The following is a 20,898-nucleotide window of genomic DNA, read 5'->3' as shown; positions in this document are numbered from 1 at the left end:
GCCCAGGTGAGCAGAGGCATGCAGCGGACTCCTCGCTCCGAGCTATAGAGGGGATGTTTACTTGAGGAGATCTTGGGAGCAGGGAGTTCTGGGTTGGCCCGCGACAGCCACTGGATCAAAGTGTTTCTTCCGTCCCCTGAGAACAAAACAAACAAGGGGATGATGTAAAAATCCATTTATATTGTTATGTACTTGAGTTCAATAAGTTAGGCTTTCTGATTGGACAGTCACCTGTGCAGGGGACTAGCTGGCAGGTTCTGAGTGTGATGGGTTTTGTCTCCACGCAGAGTCCCACTGAGTTATCAGAACTGTTGCACAAAACCTGCCGCTCCTGGGTCCCGTTGCCACACGTCACCGAACACTAAATGAAACACACACACACACACACACACACACACACACACACACACACACACACACACACACACACACACACACACACACACACACACACACACACACACACACCTCTGAGTTGTTCAAGATTTCATGGAAACAGGTGTTTGCATGGAATGCTATCAGTAATGGTGGAGAAATATTCACATTTGGCTTTCAACATCGACCTACCTGGGACCAGGGTCCTACTTCCCACTTGGCAAAGCAGAGCTGGCGATTGCAGGGTCGCCGTCCCTCTGGCCTGTCATCATTACAGTACTTGCTGTGGATGGTACGTTGGTCACCGCCGGCGATGGGCTGCAGACAGAGGACAGAGCGGGTCTGGTAGCCAGTCTTCCCACAGGATGAACTACACTCCTGCCAGTCCCCAGTGATCCAACTGGAGATTAGAGAAGACAGACACATCACCATACAGGAGGAGTGGGAATAGAATGACTTACTGAGAAACAACAGGAATATTAACAGTTTATATACAGAATTAGTAATAATAGTTACATAGAACATTCACACAGACAGACAGACAGACAGACAGACAGACAGACAGACAGACAGACAGACAGACAGACAGACAGACAGACAGACAGACAGACAGACAGACAGACAGACAGACAGACAGACAGACAGACAGACAGACAGACAGACACAGACACACACACACACACACACACACACACATACACACACACACACACACACACACACAGACAGACACACACATAGACACACACATAGACAGACACATAGACACAGACAGACACACTGATGCATTTACATACACTGGCTGGGAGCACTCTTTCTGGCTGCAGTTCCTGCTGATAGCTCTGGGCTTGTCGATGTTCACACAGAGGGTGCGGTGGACCATCTTCCCATCTGACTTTCTCCTGCAGCCAAACCTTGTGTACTGCTTACCTAAAGAGGGAACATAGTGTATACCACTCACATCAACAAATCAATCAATCAAATGTATTTTATAAAGCTCTTTTCTACATCGGCAGTTTAAAAAAAATGCTTTACATAAACCCAGCCTGAAACCTCTATAAGCAAGACATGCTTTACATAAACCCAGCCTGAAACCTCTATAAGCAAGAAATGCTTTACATAAACCCAGCCTGAAACCTCTATAAGCAAGAAATGCTTTACATAAACCCAGCCTGAAACCTCTATAAGCAAGAAATGCTTTACATAAACCCAGCCTGAAACCTCTATAAGCAAGAAATGCTTTACATAAACCCAGCCTGAAACCTCTATAAGCAAGAAATGCTTTACATAAACCCAGCCTGAAACCTCTATAAGCAAGAAATGCTTTACATAAACCCAGCCTGAAACCTCTATAAGCAAGAAATGCTTTACATAAACCCAGCCTGAAACCTCTATAAGCAAGAAATGCTTTACATAAACCCAGCCTGAAACCTCTATAAGCAAGAAATGCTTTACATAAACCCAGCCTGAAACCTCTATAAGCAAGAAATGCTTTACATAAACCCAGCCTGAAACCTCTATAAGCAAGAAATGCAGAGGCAGAAGCACCAACACCGTTGGTCAACAAGGTTATTTGACAGTTGAATACAGGAGGAGGTTATATTGTTACCTCCACAGGAGGAGGTTATATTGTTACCTCTACAGGAGGACGTTATATTGTTACCTCTACAGGAGGACGTTATATTGTTACCTCTACAGGAGGATGTTATATTGTTACCTCCACAGGGCCTAGAGCAGTGAGACCACTTCTTTAGAGCCCACTCAAAGTAGGCTGTGTCCTCCTGCACCAGGTTATTTTCTATGGACGACTGCAGCTCTTCGTGGAGAAAGTACTTGTAGGAGAGAGTAACCTTTGAGTCACCGTGGGAACGCATCTGTGGGATGGAAAGGATACTGTAAATTCCAAAACGATACACTCGTTCACAGCTGAACTCTGATACAAAGGAAAAAGAAGAACTATAACACCTAGTGATTTCTGACAACAACATGCAAACAAAAGAGACAAATCATGGATGCTACAATAACCAGTCAGTCAGTGCTGAACAACACAACAGACATTAATGACTAATAGTAAGTTATAGAGCAACTTGAGACGTGGCTAACATGACAGAAACAATGATATGGTACATTTCTGTAACTACTGTGGATTTTCTGTAAGTAACTTCACGTGATGTAAACTGAAGCTCTAAGGTTTTAGCCAACAATATGGCTGGATAGTGGATACTCGTTACACAGAGAACATTTCAGGTTGAATTATTTCCTGAAGCTACCGCTATATTTTCATTGGTGAGGTGGTTTTAACTTAAAGTGGATAAAGACTAAACCATGATACCAAAAACATTACTGTGGCATATGTAACGGGCAGGCTCTAAACCCCCGCACACAAACACACCACACGCACGCACACACACCACACGCACGCACACCGCACACACACACACCACACGCACGCACACCGCACACACACACACACACACACACACACACACACCGTTAGACCAAGAGGAAATTCCCTCTTGGGTTGATGGCGACAATTATTTTGAAGTCGCAGGAATGGCTACCTCATCCCGAGACCATGAGCCTGACTCATGTCCGCTACACATGTGCACATCAATTCAGGTAATGTCAGTCATTTGTACTGGCCAGGGACCTGAGTGTATACAAATGACTCACCATGACCAGAACAGTGTATCTGAGAGGTCCTGTGGTCTGGATGGTCTCCATGTCATCATTGTTGTGGTACTCCCACTCCACCCCCTTCTCTATCACTGTACGGGACTCTGGAAACTCGTTCTCATCGTTCAGGAACAGATGACCTGTGGCCTGGTTCTTTACAGCTGACAACAAGGAGAACAGGATGTACTGATGATTGGCTGAGCTCTGCTTTTCTCAACTTGGTCATCATGGCAGGGATAAGCCAGAGATATTTGTCAGGATTATGATAATGAGCATTAGGGCCTGGATTTACTAAACCTAATCAAGAAGAAAGTTATAGTTGGTATTCCTCAAAAAGGTTTTGGGAAATGTTCTTATGTTATTTCTTAATTTTCTCCTTAAGAAAAAAATTGCGAAGAAATTAGATTCTTGAGCCAGTATAAATGAGCATCCAAGCTGGATCTCTTCCCAGCAGTCCAGATGCACTATGGGTAGTCGACTAAAGTATTCTGTACTCTCAAACTCAACACAGCCAAAACTTGACTGAAGCAGCAATTAATAAGAAACTTCCTTAACCAAGCCAAAGACTACTGATTTATAGAGGCCAACATCCTGGATATTAGCGAGCCACTCTGATATTCACAGAAGCAACATAAATAAACCTACCAAGAATGTGAGGGGTTGCCTTGAACTCCTGAATCAACAGATGTCTGGCCCCTTGAGGGATTTCAAGTATCTTGAGGAAACCTGAAACAAACCACAAACAAAATACAATAGATCAACAGTCTGGTCTAGGTATAAAACAGCTTCAGATACTGAGAAAAGCATCCCTGTGGATGTTGACACAATGTTTCTGATGAACAATAGTCTGGTCTAGGTATAAAAACAGCTTCAGATACTGAGAAAAGCATCCCTGTGGATGTTGACACAATGTTTCCTATCTGAGATTGTACATGTGTGTGTTGGCGGTGGGGGTCATGTTACTGGACATGAGGGTAGAAGAAGTTGAGGAGGGGCTCACCTTCTTTTTTAGCGCTCCTAGTGAAGTTCCCCTTGATGATCTTACAGCTGGAGTTGTCTCCACCACAGATGCCACACTTGTCCTCCTGCATGTCTGAGGCTATCTGGTTGTCACAGCCCACGTGCTGTTGAGAGATACGAGTCAGTGTATGGGAGTACGGGATCAGGGAGAGGAGTGAACCTGGATGGATCAGTGTATGGGAGTTTGGGATCAGGGAGAGGAGTGGACCTGGATGGATCAGTGTATGGGATCAGTGAGAGGAGTGGACCTGGATGGGTCAGTGTATGGGAGTTTGGGATCAGGGAGAGGGGTGGACCTGGATGGATCAGTGTATGGGATCAGGGAGAGGGGTGGACCTGGATGGGAGTTTGGGATCAGGGAGAGGAGTGGACCTGGATGGGTCAGTGTATGGGAGTAGAGGATCAGGGAGAGGAGTGGACCTGGATGGGAGTTTGGGATCAGGGAGAGGAGTGGACCTGGATGGATCAGTGTATGGGAGTTTGGGATCAGGGAGAGGAGTGGACCTGGATGGATCAGTGTATGGGAGTTTGGGATCAGGGAGAGGAGTGGACCTGGATGGGAGTTTGGGATCAGTGAGAGGAGTGAACCTGGATGGATCAGTGTATGGGAATATGGGATCAGGGAGAGGAGTGAACCTGGATGGGTCAGTGTATGGGAATATGGGATCAGGGAGAGGAGTGGACCTGGATGGATCAGTGTATGGGATCAGGGAGAGGAGTAAACCTGGATGGATCAGTGTATGGGAGTATGGGATCAGGGAGAGGAGTGGACCTGGATGGATCAGTGTATGGGATCAGGGAGAGGAGTGAACCTGGATGGATCAGTGTATGGGAGTTTGGGATCAGGGAGAGGAGTGGACCTGGATGGATCAGTGTATGGGAGTATGGGATCAGGGAGAGGAGTGGACCTGGATGGGTCAGTGTATGGGAGTATGGGATCAGGGAGAGGAGTGAACCTGGATGGATCAGTGTATGGGAGTATGGGATCAGGGAGAGGAGTGGACCTGGATGGATCAGTGTATGGGAGTAGAGGATCAGGGAGAGGAGTGGACCTGGATGGATCAGTGTATGGGAGTAGAGGATCAGGGAGAGGAGTGGACCTGGATGGATCAGTGTATGGGATCAGGGAGAGGAGTGGACCTGGATGGATCAGTGTATGGGATCAGGGAGAGGAGTGGACCTGGATGGGTCAGTGTATGGGAGTATGGGATCAGGGAGAGGAGTGAACCTGGATGGGAGTAGAGGATCAGGGAGAGGAGTGGACCTAGATGGGTCAGTGTATGGGAGTATGGGATCAGGGAGAGGAGTGAACCTGGATGGGTCAGTGTATGGGAGTATGGGATCAGGGAGAGAAGTGAACCTGGATGGGTCAGTGTATGGGAGTATGGGATCAGGGAGAGGAGTGAACCTGGATGGGTCAGTGTATGGGAGTATGGGATCAGGGAGAGGAGTGAACCTGGATGGGTCAGTGTATGGGAGTATGGGATCAGGGAGAGGAGTGAACCTGGATGGGTCAGTGTATGGGAGTATGGGATCAGGGAGAGGAGTGAACCTGGATGGGTCAGTGTATGGGAGTATGGGATCAGGGAGAGGAGTGAACCTGGATGGGTCAGTGTATGGGAGTAGAGGATCAGGGAGAGGAGTGGACCTGGATAGGTCAGTGTATGGGAGTAGAGGATCAAGGAGAGGAGTGGACCTGGATGGGTCAGTGTATGGGAGTTTGGGATCAGGGAGAGGAGTGGACCTGGATGGGTCAGTGTATGGGAGTATGGGATCGGGGAGAGGAGTGGACCTGGATGGATCAGTGTATGGGATCAGGAGAGAGTGGACCTGGATGGATCAGTGTATGGGAGTAGAGGATCAGGGAGAGGAGTGGACCTGGATGGGTCAGTGTATGGGAGTTTGGGATCAGGGAGAGGAGTGGACCTGGATGGGTCAGTGTATGGGAGTATGGGATCGGGGAGAGGAGTGGACCTGGATGGATCAGTGTATGGGATCAGGGAGAGGAGTGGACCTGGATGGATCAGTGTATGGGAGTAGAGGATCAGGGAGAGGAGTGGACCTGGATGGGTCAGTGTATGGGAGTATGGGATCGGGGAGAGGAGTGGACCTGGATGGGTCAGTGTATGGGAGTATGGGATCAGGGAGAGGAGTGGACCTGGATGGATCAGTGTATGGGAGTATGGGATCGGGGAGAGGAGTGGACCTGGATGGGTCAGTGTATGGGAGTATGGGATCAGGGAGAGGAGTGGACCTGGATGGATCAGTGTATGGGATCAGGGAGAGGAGTGAACCTGGATGGATCAGTGTATGGGATCAGGGAGAGGGGTGGACCTGGATGGGAGTTTGGGATCAGGGAGAGGAGTGGACCTGGATGGATCAGTGTATGGGATCAGGGAGAGGAGTGAACCTGGATGGATCAGTGTATGGGAGTATGGGATCAGGGAGAGGAGTGGACCTGGATGGATCAGTGTATGGGATCAGGGAGAGGAGTGAACCTGGATGGATCAGTGTATGGGATCAGGGAGAGGGGTGGACCTGGATGGGAGTTTGGGATCAGGTAGAGGAGTGGACCTGGATGGATCAGTGTATGGGAGTTTGGGATCAGGGAGAGGAGTGGACCTGGATGGGTCAGTGTATGGGAGTAGAGGATCAGGGAGAGGAGTGGACCTGGATGGGAGTTTGGGATCAGGGAGAGGAGTGGACCTGGATGGGTCAGTGTATGGGAGTTTGGGATCAGGGAGAGGAGTGGACCTGGATGGATCAGTGTATGGGAGTTTGGGATCAGGGAGAGGAGTGGACCTGAATGGGAGTTTGGGATCAGTGAGAGGAGTGAACCTGGATGGATCAGTGTATGGGAGTAGAGGATCAGGGAGAAGAGTGGACCTGGATGGATCAGTGTATGGGAATATGGGATCAGGGAGAGGAGTGAACCTGGATGGGTCAGTGTATGGGAATATGGGATCAGGGAGAGGAGTGGACCTGGATGGGTCAGTGTATGGGAGTAGAGGATCAGGGAGAGGAGTGAACCTGGATGGATCAGTGTATGGGAGTTTGGGATCAGGGAGAGGAGTGGACCTGGATGGATCAGTGTATGGGAGTATGGGATCAGGGAGAGGAGTGGACCTGGATGGGTCAGTGTATGGGAGTATGGGATCAGGGAGAGGAGTGAACCTGGATGGATCAGTGTATGGGAGTATGGGATCAGGGAGAGGAGTGGACCTGGATGGATCAGTGTATGGGAGTAGAGGATCAGGGAGAGGAGTGGACCTGGATGGGAGTTTGGGATCAGGGAGAGGAGTGAACCTGGATGGATCAGTGTATGGGAGTAGAGGATCAGGGAGAGGAGTGGACCTGGATGGATCAGTGTATGGGATCAGGGAGAGGAGTGGACCTGGATGGATCAGTGTATGGGATCAGGGAGAGGAGTGGACCTGGATGGGTCAGTGTATGGGAGTAGAGGATCAGGGAGAGGAGTGAACCTGGATGGGTCAGTGTATGGGAGTATGGGATCAGGGAGAGGAGTGGACCTGGATGGGAGTTTGGGATCAGGGAGAGGAGTGAACCTGGATGGGAGTAGAGGATCAGGGAGAGGCGTGGACCTGGATGGGTCAGTGTATGGGAGTATGGGATCAGGGAGAGGAGTGAACCTGGATGGGTCAGTGTATGGGAGTATGGGATCAGGGAGAGGAGTGAACCTGGATGGGTCAGTGTATGGGAGTAGAGGATCAGGGAGAGGAGTGGACCTGGATGGGTCAGTGTATGGGAGTTTGGGATCAGGGAGAGGAGTGAACCTGGATGGGTCAGTGTATGGGAGTAGAGGATCAAGGAGAGGAGTGGACCTGGATGGGTCAGTGTATGGGAGTATGGGATCAGGGAGAGGAGTGGACCTGGATGGGTCAGTGTATGGGAGTATGGGATCGGGGAGAGGAGTGGACCTGGATGGATCAGTGTATGGGATCAGGGAGAGGAGTGGACCTGGATGGATCAGTGTATGGGATCAGGGAGAGGAGTGGACCTGGATGGGTCAGTGTATGGGAGTAGAGGATCAGGGAGAGGAGTGGACCTGGATGGGTCAGTGTATGGGAGTATGGGATCGGGGAGAGGAGTGGACCTGGATGGGTCAGTGTATGGGAGTATGGGATCAGGGAGAGGAGTGGACCTGGATGGGTCAGTGTATGGGAGTTTGGGATCAGGGAGAGGAGTGGACCTGGATGGATCAGTGTATGGGATCAGGGAGAGGAGTGGACCTGGATGGATCAGTGTATGGTAGTAGAGGTTCAGGGAGAGGAGTGGACCTGGATGGAGTGATGGGAGAGAGGATCAGGGAGAGGAGGACCTGGATGGGTCAGTGTATGGGAGTAGAGGATCAGGGAGAGGAGTGAACCTGGATGGATCAGTGTATGGGAGTATGTGATCGGGGAGAGGAGTGGACCTGGATGGATCAGTGTATGGGAGTATGGGATCAGGGAGAGGAGTGGACCTGGATGGATCAGTGTATGGGAGTATGGGATCGGGGAGAGGAGTGGACCTGGATGGATCAGTGTATGGGAGTAGAGGATCAGGGAGAGGAGTGAACCTGGATGGATCAGTGTATGGGAGTATGGGATCGGGGAGAGGAGTGGACCTGGATGGGTCAGTGTATGGGAGTATGGGATCGGGGAGAGGAGTGAACCTGGATGGATCAGTGTATGGGAGTATGGGATCGGGGAGAGGAGTGAACCTGGATGGATCAGTGTATGGGAGTATGGGATCAGGGAGAGGAGTGAACCTGGATGGATCAGTGTATGGGAGTAGAGGATCAGGGAGAGGAGTGGACCTGGATGGGTCAGTGTATGGGAGTATGGGATCAGGGAGAGGAGTGAACCTGGATGGGTCAGTGTATGGGATCGGGGAGAGGAGTGGTCCTGGATGGGTCAGTGTATGGGAGTATGGGATCAGGGAGAGGAGTGAACCTGGATGGATCAGTGTATGGGAGTATGGGATCAGGGAGAGGAGTGAACCTGGATGGGTCAGTGTATGGGATCAGGGAGAGGAGTGGACCTGGATGGGTCAGTGTATGGGAGTATGGGATCAGGGAGAGGAGTGAACCTGGATGGATCAGTGTATGGGAGTATGGGATCAGGGAGAGGAGTGAACCTGGATGGGTCAGTGTATGGGATCAGGGAGAGGAGTGAACCTGGATGGGTCAGTGTATGGGAGTAGAGGATCAGGGAGAGGAGTGAACCTGGATGGGAGTTTGGGATCAAGGAGAGGAGTGAACCTGGATGGGTCAGTGTATGGGAGTATGGGATCAGGGAGAGGAGTGGACCTGGATGGGTCATTCAGGACAAAGAGAGTGTGTGCGTGACTGAATATGCATGTGGGTGCAGTGGTTCTCATCAGTATGGATAACAGTTTATCAAACCTATATGAAAAACAGTCCTAACTTCATAAGCTCCCTACCAGAGGAACTAGCCAGTAGCAGCAGATTGTATAAGACAACTTAACGTTTACGGTAATATTTAATGAGGAGGATAATGTTCCTTCATGCATGACTTGTGGAAAAAGGCCACAAGACCGGGGCGATGCCTACCTCACAGTCTCCCCGCACACAGATACTGTAGGAGTCTTTGTAGGAGCAGCGTGTGCCATCGTGCACCATCCTGTTCATGGCCACCACATCTCCTGTCTCCTTAGACTGGCAGTAGAGCTCGCATCTCTCATCAACTACAGTACAGAGAGCAGAGGAGAGGGGGACAGGATACAGGGGTTAATGAAGGAATTATCGTCATACAGAAGTCTTCAGCTTTCTTTGACTACTGTGTTAACCTTTTGAACAGGCTTTCATTAAGGTAGTAACAATATGTGTTTTTCTAGAGACATGCATGACTTCTAAGTCACTGGCATGGTAAACTGTGGAAATCTGAACAAACAGTATTTAGAATTATAAATTATAAACTGGGTGGTTCGAACCCTGAATGCTGATTGACTGACAGCCGTGGTATATCAGACCGTATACCACGGGTATGACAAAACATTGGTAACCAGTTTATAATAGCATTAAGGCACCTCAGAGGTTTGTGGTATATGGCCAATATACCACAGCTAAGGGCAGTATGCCGGCACTCTAGTCATGATGATACAGATGTAAGACTATAACAACACAAGCATGGAAGAGGCAGTTTCAGGGAGTAAAGAGACCCTTCATTTATAAAGCTAATCAAAAAAAGCAGTAACAATCTTCCACCGTGGAGGAAAGCAGGAGATTTCTCAGTAATGACCTTTCCATGTGTCCTTATTCAAACACTGGCCTGACCAATGTTCCCTCGACATGTGGATATGGCGTGGCCTGCTTATGTGTGTGTGTCTGTGTGTGTGTGTGTGTGTGTACCAGCAGTGCTGTCTGGGTATTTGTTTGAGCCGGGGCCTCTCAGATTCCTCAGTAAACCAATCAGTCCTCAAAACCCAGGTTTACTCTTCTGATCCCACTCAATCATTATGATTGTCCAGAGACTTGAGCTACTGGGTAATACACTGTGAAGCCCTGTGAAGTAATGTGGATGTCAGTGCAGCCAGATGCCTATCCCCCTCCTCCTCTTCCCCCTCCTTCTCTTCCTCCTCTTCCTCTTCCCCCTCCTTGTCCTCCTCCTCCTCTTCCCCTCCTTGTCCTCCTTCTCATCCCCTTCCCCCTACTCTCCTCCTCCTCCTCCCCCTTCTCTCCACCTAAAGCTAAGCTGTCTGTTTTGCTATGGGCCACGTTATGTAACTTCAGAGTTTTATAATGGTTTGGAAGTCCTGGCCTCACAATGGGAAAATGAGAGCAGTGGTGTACACTTTTTCCTCTCTCTGCCTCAACAGAACCTCCAAGCCAACTTCTGAGTAAAAAACACATCTGGCCTGAGTGGTAACAGCTGCTGTGAGGGCATTATAAACCTCCTATGCTTACTGGTCCAATCTCTGGACAGTACAGAGGGAAAGGCATGCACAGAAAGTACTAATCAAAATGGAGAGGTGATAGGATGGAGAATTCTTATATTCAGCTTCTATTCTTAGTGTAAAAATATGGCAAATAGTTGGGTCTTGTTTTCTGCATGTCAAACCTATTGTGTCCATTTATGTGAGTGTACTTGCTTCAATGTATTTAACGTATGGGTAAATAACTCATTGTCAAGACAGTGGTAGTTATGCTATGACACAGTCCCCATTTCTAAAAATAGGGCCTGAATGAACACTTCACTGGTCCCTCTGTCTTTTTCAAAGCCTTTTGACTCCCAGCCAGGCAGCACTGTGGACTTACTGTCAGGATGCTCATAGGGCAGCCAGTGGTGCTTGGTGTTATCATACTCAAAGTAGGGCTCCCACATCTTGCACTGCTCCTCCCTGAAGTCAACTAAGGGCTTGGAACACTCCTCTAGGTTACACAGCTGGAACTCATAGCTGTTGCCATAGCAGGTACGTCCTCCATTGGCAGGGCTGAGTTAGGGAAAAGGAGAGAGACAGCGGGAGTTCCTTTACATTTGAGACATTATAGACACTTTCCTATCGTTAACAGAGAGTTAAAGCACACCTATCAGCTTGTCGTCTTGTGCTGTACTCACATTGGGTTGTCACACTGACGGGTCCGGAAGCGCACACCACCCCCACAGGTACGGGAGCAGGAGCCAAAGTTACTCCACTGGCCCCAGGCACCATCCTGTCTCAGAATGTCTGGGGTCAACTTCATGCAGTAACCCTTGAAGCAGTGCTGAAAGAGAGGGAAAGAGAGGAAGAGAGAGAGAGAGAGCGACGAAGAGAGTTGTCACTGCATATGTTGACAGAAACATTGAAGCAAAGCACTAGCATGTAAAGAGGAACCTTTCGTACCTTCCCTGCTGCACACGTAGTGCCGTCGATGGGCGGACCTTTCTTGGTTTTGCAGAAGAATGGGTTGTCTGGGTGACTGCACCAGAGCTGCGTGCAGGGGTCGTAGGTGCTGTACTAAAAGAAACAGATTCATGCTCTCTCTCAGATGCTGATCAAGAAAGCTTCCCTCAGCCTTAACATGTCAACCAAGAAAACATAAACTGTAGTGTATGTACACAACCGTCCAAAATTGGCGCTGGTGGCATTCACTGAATACTATATCTGCCCAATGTAGCTCTAATATTGTGAATAGTTAGGGTCTAGTCAGAACAACAATTAATACTGTCATTAAGGATGTCTATGTTAATATTTACATGTTGTGAAGCACAAACATTACCATGGTCATTCAACAAGACATTGAACATGTCAAATCTGATGCAACGAGACATTGAACATGTCAAATCTGATGCAACAAGACATTGAACACGTGAAGTACATACAGTAGAACGAAGAAACCATACTATGAATCTATATCAAAACATGTTGTCACTCACAGCATAATCTTGCTTAACCCAGAACTCAAATCTGCCGTGATTTGGTCAGATGCACTAGTTCTGTTTACATAGTGTGTCTTACTCCCAGCACAGTACAGTCAGACACATTCGCAGGAGTGTGTTTCACGAGTCACGACTTAACGACAGTGATTTAGACTACATTGAAATCACCCCATCTTTGCTTATTCCGTCACCATCAATCCAAATAACAACCTGTGTGAGAACATACATGTAACCTGAACCTAAAGACATGGAAAACAGCATGGAGGCATGTTTACGTGTGGGTGTGTGTGTACACACGAAGACAGGTCTGTAACATACGTCACCTTACAGGGCACCAGATTCATAATATACTAGCTCTGAACGACACAAACGTTCATCAATGTCGCAAAGAATAGACGGTGACATAGAACAACACCCTGGCAGACACCTGGTTTGTGGACAACATTAGACAAAGAAGCTATGGACACACTTCTCTGACCTAGGCTGATGCCTTACCTGCTTTGCTGAACGGGCCACCCTTTGCAGCTAAGGAAATAGTTTGACAAGAAATTGAAGCAAAGCATCCAAAAGACACTCCCTCCAATTTACTCCAGAATGTGATCCAGAAACCCGCTCTTACAGCTGTTTTCATTTTCTTCTTTCCACATCAAACAAAAACCATCTCGCCCAAATAGGTTCAGCCTTTTTGAAACAAAACAATGAAACACATGTAAATATAACTGACATGCAGCTTTCCTCTTTAAAGAGGGACAATTAAACTTGTTCGGCATTGTTCTGTGTTTTTTCATCTAAAGAGGTCATACTGCACCAACAGATGAAGTCAGCCTGCTTTTAACTCATGAGTTCATAAAAAAATCATATTTGCTTCCCTGGATGCCTTAAAAGCTAAGATGGTATACAGTTTTATGGTCACGCCCCGACCTTGACCTAGTTAAAGGGGTCAAGGAGGAAGTCAAGGAATGAAGTCAAGGACGATGGTCATAAGAGAGATGCTGGTGTGAAGCTCAGGCTTCGTCGGATTTGAGCATCATTGGGGCCCAGATGGTGACCTTTCTAAGAGATGGCTATTCAATTAAATTGGTAGCAGCGCTAGACACTGCTGGTGTGGCGACAGCTTGTTTGGGCATACGGGTACATATGGCTGTGAGGTTGATGAAGGACTCACCGCCGTGCACATGGTGTAGCCGGCGCCAAAGTCAAAGCGACACTGCTCGTCCATAGAGTAGTGGATCCCTGGTAACTGTGGCAACGCCGGCCAGTCATGGTCGAAGGGGTCGTCACGGAGACAGTCATACGAGCTGTGGGAGGAAAACATATTCATTGGAGTTGAAGGGTTTGGTTAAGATCTATCAGTTTAATTAATTATCTCAAAATTGAATATTCATTGTGTTTAACACTGTAATCCCATAAGGCAAGGGCGTCAAAAATGTTTACATTTGCAAAGTTCTCTATCAATCGTTTTTTGGAATTTTCGATGCTCCTTGAATGTCTAGTGATTACTGGTGAGCTGGTCAGTCAAGAAACTGTATAAATGTAAGGGAATGGGAAAGGGGATTCCTAGTCAGTTGTACAACTGAATGCCATCAACTGAAATGTGTCTTCCGCATCTAACCCAACCCCTCTGAATCAGAGAGGTGTGGGGGTCAATTGATGGTGCACATTGATTATTAGTGAGTTGAACAGTCAAGAAACTGTATGAATGTAGGTCCATTATCATTTCTACACAGTTTCCATTTGGTTTTAGTCATTTTAAACTATATGAATTACAGTGGGGAGAACAAGTATTTGATACACTGCCGATTTTGCAGGTTTTCCTACTTACAAAGCATGTAGAGGTCTGTCATTTTTATCATAGGTACACTTCAACTGTGAGAGACGGAATCTAAAACAAAAATCCAGAAAATCACAAGACCCAGCCACGACCCATCTTCAATGCTCTTACTGAGGGAAGGACGTTGTTGGCCAAGATCTCGCGATACATAGCCCCATCCATCCTCCCCTCAATACGGTGCAAAAATCCAGAAAATCACATTGTATGATTTTTAAGTAATTAATTTGCATTTTATTGCATGACATAAGTATTTGATCACCTACCAACCAGTAAGAATTCCGGCTCTCACAGACCTGTTAGTTTTTCTTTAAGAAGCCCTCCTGTTCTCCACTCATTACCTGTATTAACTGCACCTGTTTGAACTCGTTACCTGTAGAAAAGACACCTGTCCACACACTCAATCAAACAGACTCCGACCTCTCCACAATGGCCAAGACCAGAGAGCTGTGTAAGGACATCAGGGATAGAATTGTAGACCTGCACAAGGCTGGGATGGGCTACAGGACAATAGGCAAGCAGCTTGGTGAGAAGGCAACAACTGTTGATGCAATTATTAGAAAATGGATGAAGTTCAAGATGACGGTCAATCACCCTCTGTCTGGTGCTCCATGCAAGATCTCAACTCGTGGGGCATCAATGATCATGAGGAAGGTGAGGGATCAGCCCAGAACTACACGGCAGGACCTGGTCAATGACCTGAAGAGAGCTGGGACCACAGTCTCAAAGAAAACCACACTACGCCGTCATGGATTAAAATCCTGCAGCGCATACAAGGTCCCCCTGCTCAAGCCAGCGCATGTCCAGGCCCATCTGAAGTTTGCCAATGACCATCTGGATGATCCAGAGGAGGAATGGGAGAAGGTCATGTGGTCTGATGAGACAAAAATAGAGCTTTTTGGTCTAAACTCCACTCGCCGTGTTTGGAGGTAGAAGAAGGATGAGTACAACCCCAAGAACACCATCCCAACTGTGAAGCATGGAGTTGGAAACATAATTCTTTGGGGATGCTTTTCTGCAAAGGGGACAGGATGACTGCACCGTATTGAGGGGAGGATGGATGGGGCTATGTATCGCGAGATCTTGGCCAACAACGTCCTTCCCTCAGTAAGAGCATTGAAGATGGGTCGTGGCTGGGTCTTCCAGCATGACAACGACCCGAAACACACAGCCAGGGCAACTAAGGAGTGGCTCCGTAAGTAGCATCTCAAGGTCCTGAACCCAATCGAAAATCTTTGGAGGGAGCTGAAAGTCCGTATTGCCCAGCGACAGCCCTGAAACCTGAAGGATTTGGAGAAGGTCTGTATGGAGGAGTGGGCCAAAATCCCTGCTGCAGTGTGTGCAAACCTGGTCAAGAACTACAGGAAACGTATGATCTCTGTAATTGCAAATAAAGGTTTCTGTACCAAATTTTAAGTTCTGCTTTTCTGATGTATCAAATACTTATGTCATGCAATAAAATGCAAATTAATTACTTAAAAATCATACAATGTGATTTTCTGGATTTTTGTTTTAGATTCCGTCTCTCACAGTTGAAGTGTACCTATGATAAGAATTACAGACCTCTACATGTTTTGTAAATTGGAAAACCTGCAAAATCGGCAGTATATCAAATACTTGTTCTCCCCACTGTATATTTTCCTCAAACCACCAAACCATTTGTTTGGAACCCTGCCATAAGGGATGAGCCACATGGCTGCAATACACACACAGAGATCTCCCTCCCTCCATAATTAATAACCTAATCTGTACAAGACCATAAGACAACATAAAGCCATGTTATTCTGGGGTAGAGATGTGTATGACTGTGGCACCAGAGAGAGGTCAGAGGTCAGGGTTGACCTGGACTCACTTCAGGTACTTGTTGAGCTCCTCCTGGCTGCATCGGGACCAGTGGAATCGATGGAAGGCAGCCTGCACCAGAGGGGCCATGATGCTTCCCATGGGAACCTCATCACCACATTCATTACCAGGGGGGCCATCGTGCTCCATACCCAGCCTGTCAGGGGGGCGTCACATAAACAGTAGGCACTAATTACACGTCTGGGAGTATGCATGCAGGTGTACCGTGTGCTGTATTCATTTTCAATAGAGTTAACCTACAAAATGTAAATGCCTCTAACTGTAGTAATACATGTGTTTGTGTATACTGTGTGTTGAATGGTGTTTGTGTATACTGTGTTGAACAGTGTTTGTGTATACTGTGTTGAATGGTGTGTGTATACTGTGTTGAATGGTGTGTGTATACTGTGTGTTGAATGGTGTGTGTGTATACTGTGTTGAATGGTGTGTGTATACTGTGTGTTGAATGGTGTGTGTATACTGTGTGTTGAATGGTGTGTGTATACAGTGTGTTGAATGGTGTGTGTATACTGTGTGTTGAATGGTGTGTGTATACTGTGTGTTGAATGGTGTGTGTATACAGTGTGTTGAACAGTGTTTGTGTATACTGTGTTGAATGGTGTGTGTATACTGTGTGTTGAATGGTGTGTGTATACAGTGTGTTGAACGGTGTGTGTATACAGTGTGTTGAACGGTGTGTGTATACTGTGTTGAATGGTGTTTGTGTATATTGTGTGTTGAATGGTGTTTGTGTATACTGTGTTGAATGGTGTTTGTGTATATTGTGTGTTGAATGGTGTGTGTATACTGTGTGTTGAATGGTGTGTGTATACTGTGTGTTGAATGGTGTGTGTATACTGTGTTGAATGGTGTGTGTATACTGTGTGTTGAATGGTGTGTGTGTATTGTGTTGAATGGTGTGTGTATACTGTGTTGAATGGTGTGTGTATACTGTGTTGAATGGTGTGTGTATACTGTGTGTTGAATGGTGTGTGTATACTGTGTGTTGAATGGTGTGTGTATACTGTGTGTTGAATGGTGTGTGTATACAGTGTGTTGAATGGTGTGTGTATACTGTGTGTTGAATGGTGTTTGTGTATACTGTGTGTTGAATGGTGTGTGTATACTGTGTTGAACAGTGTTTGTGTATACTGTGTTGAATGGTGTGTGTATACTGTGTTGAACAGTGTTTGTGTATACTGTGTTGAATGGTGTGTGTATACTGTGTTGAATGGTGTGTGTATACTGTGTGTTGAATGGTGTGTGTATACTGTGTGTTGAATGGTGTGTGTATACTGTGTTGAATGGTGTGTGTATACTGTGTTGAATGGTGTGTGTATACTGTGTTGAATGGTGTGTGTATACTGTGTGTTGAATGGTGTGTGTATACTGTATGTTGAATGGTGTGTGTGTATAAGTGTGTCTCACACGTGTCCAGTCTCGTGTGCCACAACGAAGGCAGAGGAGAAGCCATCCTCGTGGTTGAGAGTGCAGCTCCGCACTGGGTGGCACATACCCGTCACAGGAGCGTAACCTAAGCAACGAGAGAAAGAGAGGTAAAGAGAGAGAGAGAGAGAGAGAGGAGAGGAGAGGAGGGAAAAAGTGTGTGAGAGAGAGAGAGACAACCTGTCCTCTATGCTTATTGTAATTGTTATTGTTCAATGTAAGGTTATTTTGACCCTTGATTATTATTGTTACTGTTGTCCCTTTGACCATATTGATTATTATTATTTTAATGATGTTAATATTGTAAATCTCCAAAGTAAGCTTTGGCAATACATACATTGTTACGTCATGCAAATAAAGCTAATTTAATTTAATTGAAAGCGAGAGAGAGAGAGAGAGAGAAAGGAGAGAAAGAGAGAGAGAGAGAGAGAGAGAGAGAGAGAGAAAGGAGTGTGTATACTGTATGCACACAACTGATGTGTATATTGTACGAGAGCACCTGATGTGTATATTGTATGAGAGCACATTAATAAGTATGTCCAGTACCTTGCATGCCGGAGGGGCCAAACTCCTGTCTGGTGAGGAAGATGGCATGGTCATGGTACTCTGCATCACCCCTGTCTTCCTTCTGCTGCAGGAAGGCCCAGCGACATACATTCTCCAGACTCTGAGACGGGTTCCCCAGCTCTATCAGACTCAAAGACTGGAGCCAATACAGGAAAGGACTGTCACCACATGTACTCAGTCCCTTCTTACAAACTCTGTAAGAGGATGTTGTATATTTCCCAGAATGTCTGCAGTGCATTGAAATGACTCTCCAAAGTATTCGTGGCATATCCTGCGAGCCAGTAGGTGGTACTCTTGAAGTTCCAAATGCCTTAGAGGTGACACACCGATGCCATGACAGCAAATTAGGAATTCTCTCATATAAACTGGCAATCACAGGCAATCCATAATACAATTCATGTAACACCTAACACACCAAATGAGAAAAAGCCTTATTCTGTAGCTATGGTAACGGGGTTTTACTATTAAATACACTGTTACCAAAAGTAGATACAGTACAGGTGGATTATTTTCTTTAAATCTTAAAAAAAATAATTGGGGGGTGGCATCTTAAACATTATACAGACAGACAGGGAGAGGGCAAAACACAAACTGATCTCCTACCGCATCAACCCCCTACTAACCCCACATCAACCCCACACCAATCCCCCATCAACCCCACACCAAACCCCCACCAACCCCCATTACCCCACACCAACCCCCATCAACCCCCCAACCCCACACCAACCCCCCATTACCCCCACCAACCCCACACCAACCCCCACCAACCCCCATTACCCCACACCATCCCCACACCAACCCCCATCAACCCCCATCAACCCCCATCAACCCCACACCAACCCCCCATCAACCCCACACCAACCCCCATCAACCCCACACCAACCCCACCAACCCCACACCAACCCCCCATCAACCCCACACCAACCCCCATCAACCCCACACCAACCCCCATCAACCCCACATCAACCCCCATCATCCCCACACCAACCCCCATCAACCCCACACTAACCCCCATCAACCCCACACCAACCCCACCCAACCCCAAGCTCCAACAGAGCTCCACCCTAATACCAGAGTACAAGAGTATTTCAACATGGGGATCGGTCTACCTCCTACAGGTTACATCCACTGACCATGTTAGTGAATGACTGAGACCTACTGTGTCTTACCTTTGCAGGACACAACATGATGATTCGGACCAGAACCACGTTGATGTGGGCACCCAGGGTACCATCCTGGTAAATCTCATTCACCTGCAGAGACAGACAAACCAGACATGGGCATGTGGCCTGACAATACAGCACATGATCTTATACCACAGCATTGTTGAATACTCATTTTTGATTGGCTAGAAATGCATTCTAGAGTGGGCATTAATACCAGATATTTGGAATGCATATCACCTTAACAGCAACTGGTTAACAGCACCTGGTTAACAGCACCTGGTTAACAGCACCTGCCGACGTTATCTACCCGAAGGAGATCCGGCTGGCTCCTCCGTCGCGACGTTACCTGAACGCCCATCTGCGGCCTGCTAACCGTTAGCTGTCTTACCGGCTGCTCTCAAAATAGACAATCGGACAATTTATTTATTTTTATTATTATTATGTTTCTTCTTGGGCCTCTATAACTATATCTATTGTTTTTATTTATTTTTTGTTGTTGTGATTTGGACTAATCCCCTCTACAACATGGAACTCCACTAATCTACTGACGGAACGCAAGAGGTGGCTAACAACAGACCTCCATCCTATGCTAGCTTGCTACCGATGTCCTGGCTAGCTGTCTAAATCGCCGTGACCCCCAAACCAACCTCTCCACTCCCTGGACCCTTTTGATCACTCGACTAAGGATGCCTCTCCTTAATGTCAATATGTCTTGTCCATTGCTGTTCTGGTTAGTGTTTATTGGCTTATTTCACTGTAGAGCCTCTAGTCCTGCTCACTATACCTTATCCAACTTATTAGTTCCACCACCCACACATGCAATGACATCTCCTGGTTTCAATGATGTTTCTAGAGACAATATCTCTCTCTTCATCACTCAATACCTAGGTTTACCTCCACTGTATTCACATCCTACCATACCTTTGTCTGTACATTATACCTTGATGCTATTTTATCGCCCCCAGAAACCTCCTTTTACTCTCTGTTCCAGACGTTCTAGACGAACAATTCTTATTGCTTTTAGCCGTACCCTTATTCTTCTCCTCCTATGTTCCTCTGGCGATGTAGAGGTGAATCCAGGCCCTGCAGTGCCTAGCTCCACTCCTATTCCCCAGGCGCTCTCTTTTGATGACTTCTGTAACCGTAATAGCCTTGGTTTCATGCATGTTAACATTAGAAGCCTCCTCCCTAAGTTTGTTCTTTTCACTGCTTTAGCACACTCTGCCAACCCGGATGTTCTAGCTGTGTCTGAATCCTGGCTTAGGAAGACCACCAAAAATTCAGAAATTTGAATTCCAAACTACAACATTTTCAGACAAGATAGAACTGCCAAAGGGGGCGGTGTTGCAATCTACTGCAAAGATAGTTCTGTCCTACTATCCAGGTCTGTACCCAAACAATTTGAACTTCTACTTTTAAAAATCCACCTCTCTAAAAACAAGTCTTTCACCGTTGCCGCCTGCTATAGACCACCCTCTGCCCCCAGCTGTGCTCTGGACACCATATGTGAACTGATTGCCCCCCATCTATCTTCAGAGCTCGTGCTGCTAGGCGACCTAAACTGGAACATGCTTAACACCCCAGCCATCCTACAATC

At 47.0% G+C, this 20,898-nt stretch overlaps 1 protein-coding gene across 1 annotated transcript in view; it reads right to left on the bottom strand.

Moving 5' to 3' along the window:
• The window catches only part of LOC115146820 (A disintegrin and metalloproteinase with thrombospondin motifs 2-like), a 113,326-nt gene that overhangs the window by 5,913 nt on the left and 86,515 nt on the right, over positions 1-20,898 (bottom strand). Inside the window, exons 5-21 of the mRNA XM_029688835.1 lie at positions 19,305-19,388; positions 18,115-18,271; positions 17,551-17,656; positions 16,133-16,279; positions 13,618-13,750; positions 11,917-12,030; positions 11,652-11,797; positions 11,351-11,526; positions 9,647-9,780; positions 4,052-4,175; positions 3,697-3,777; positions 3,049-3,212; positions 2,093-2,249; positions 1,173-1,305; positions 568-775; positions 232-361; positions 62-136 (exon numbers count right to left, since the gene is read on the bottom strand). Coding sequence (XP_029544695.1) covers positions 62-136; positions 232-361; positions 568-775; positions 1,173-1,305; positions 2,093-2,249; positions 3,049-3,212; positions 3,697-3,777; positions 4,052-4,175; positions 9,647-9,780; positions 11,351-11,526; positions 11,652-11,797; positions 11,917-12,030; positions 13,618-13,750; positions 16,133-16,279; positions 17,551-17,656; positions 18,115-18,271; positions 19,305-19,388 — 2,269 coding nt within the window. The remainder of the gene's footprint in view (positions 1-61; positions 137-231; positions 362-567; positions 776-1,172; positions 1,306-2,092; positions 2,250-3,048; positions 3,213-3,696; positions 3,778-4,051; positions 4,176-9,646; positions 9,781-11,350; positions 11,527-11,651; positions 11,798-11,916; positions 12,031-13,617; positions 13,751-16,132; positions 16,280-17,550; positions 17,657-18,114; positions 18,272-19,304; positions 19,389-20,898) is intronic.

This window comes from Oncorhynchus nerka, linkage group LG19 (genome assembly GCF_034236695.1).
Source record: "Oncorhynchus nerka isolate Pitt River linkage group LG19, Oner_Uvic_2.0, whole genome shotgun sequence".
In the NCBI taxonomy this organism is placed as follows: Eukaryota; Metazoa; Chordata; class Actinopteri; order Salmoniformes; family Salmonidae; genus Oncorhynchus; species Oncorhynchus nerka.
This window is presented reverse-complemented; position numbering and strand designations above follow the sequence as displayed.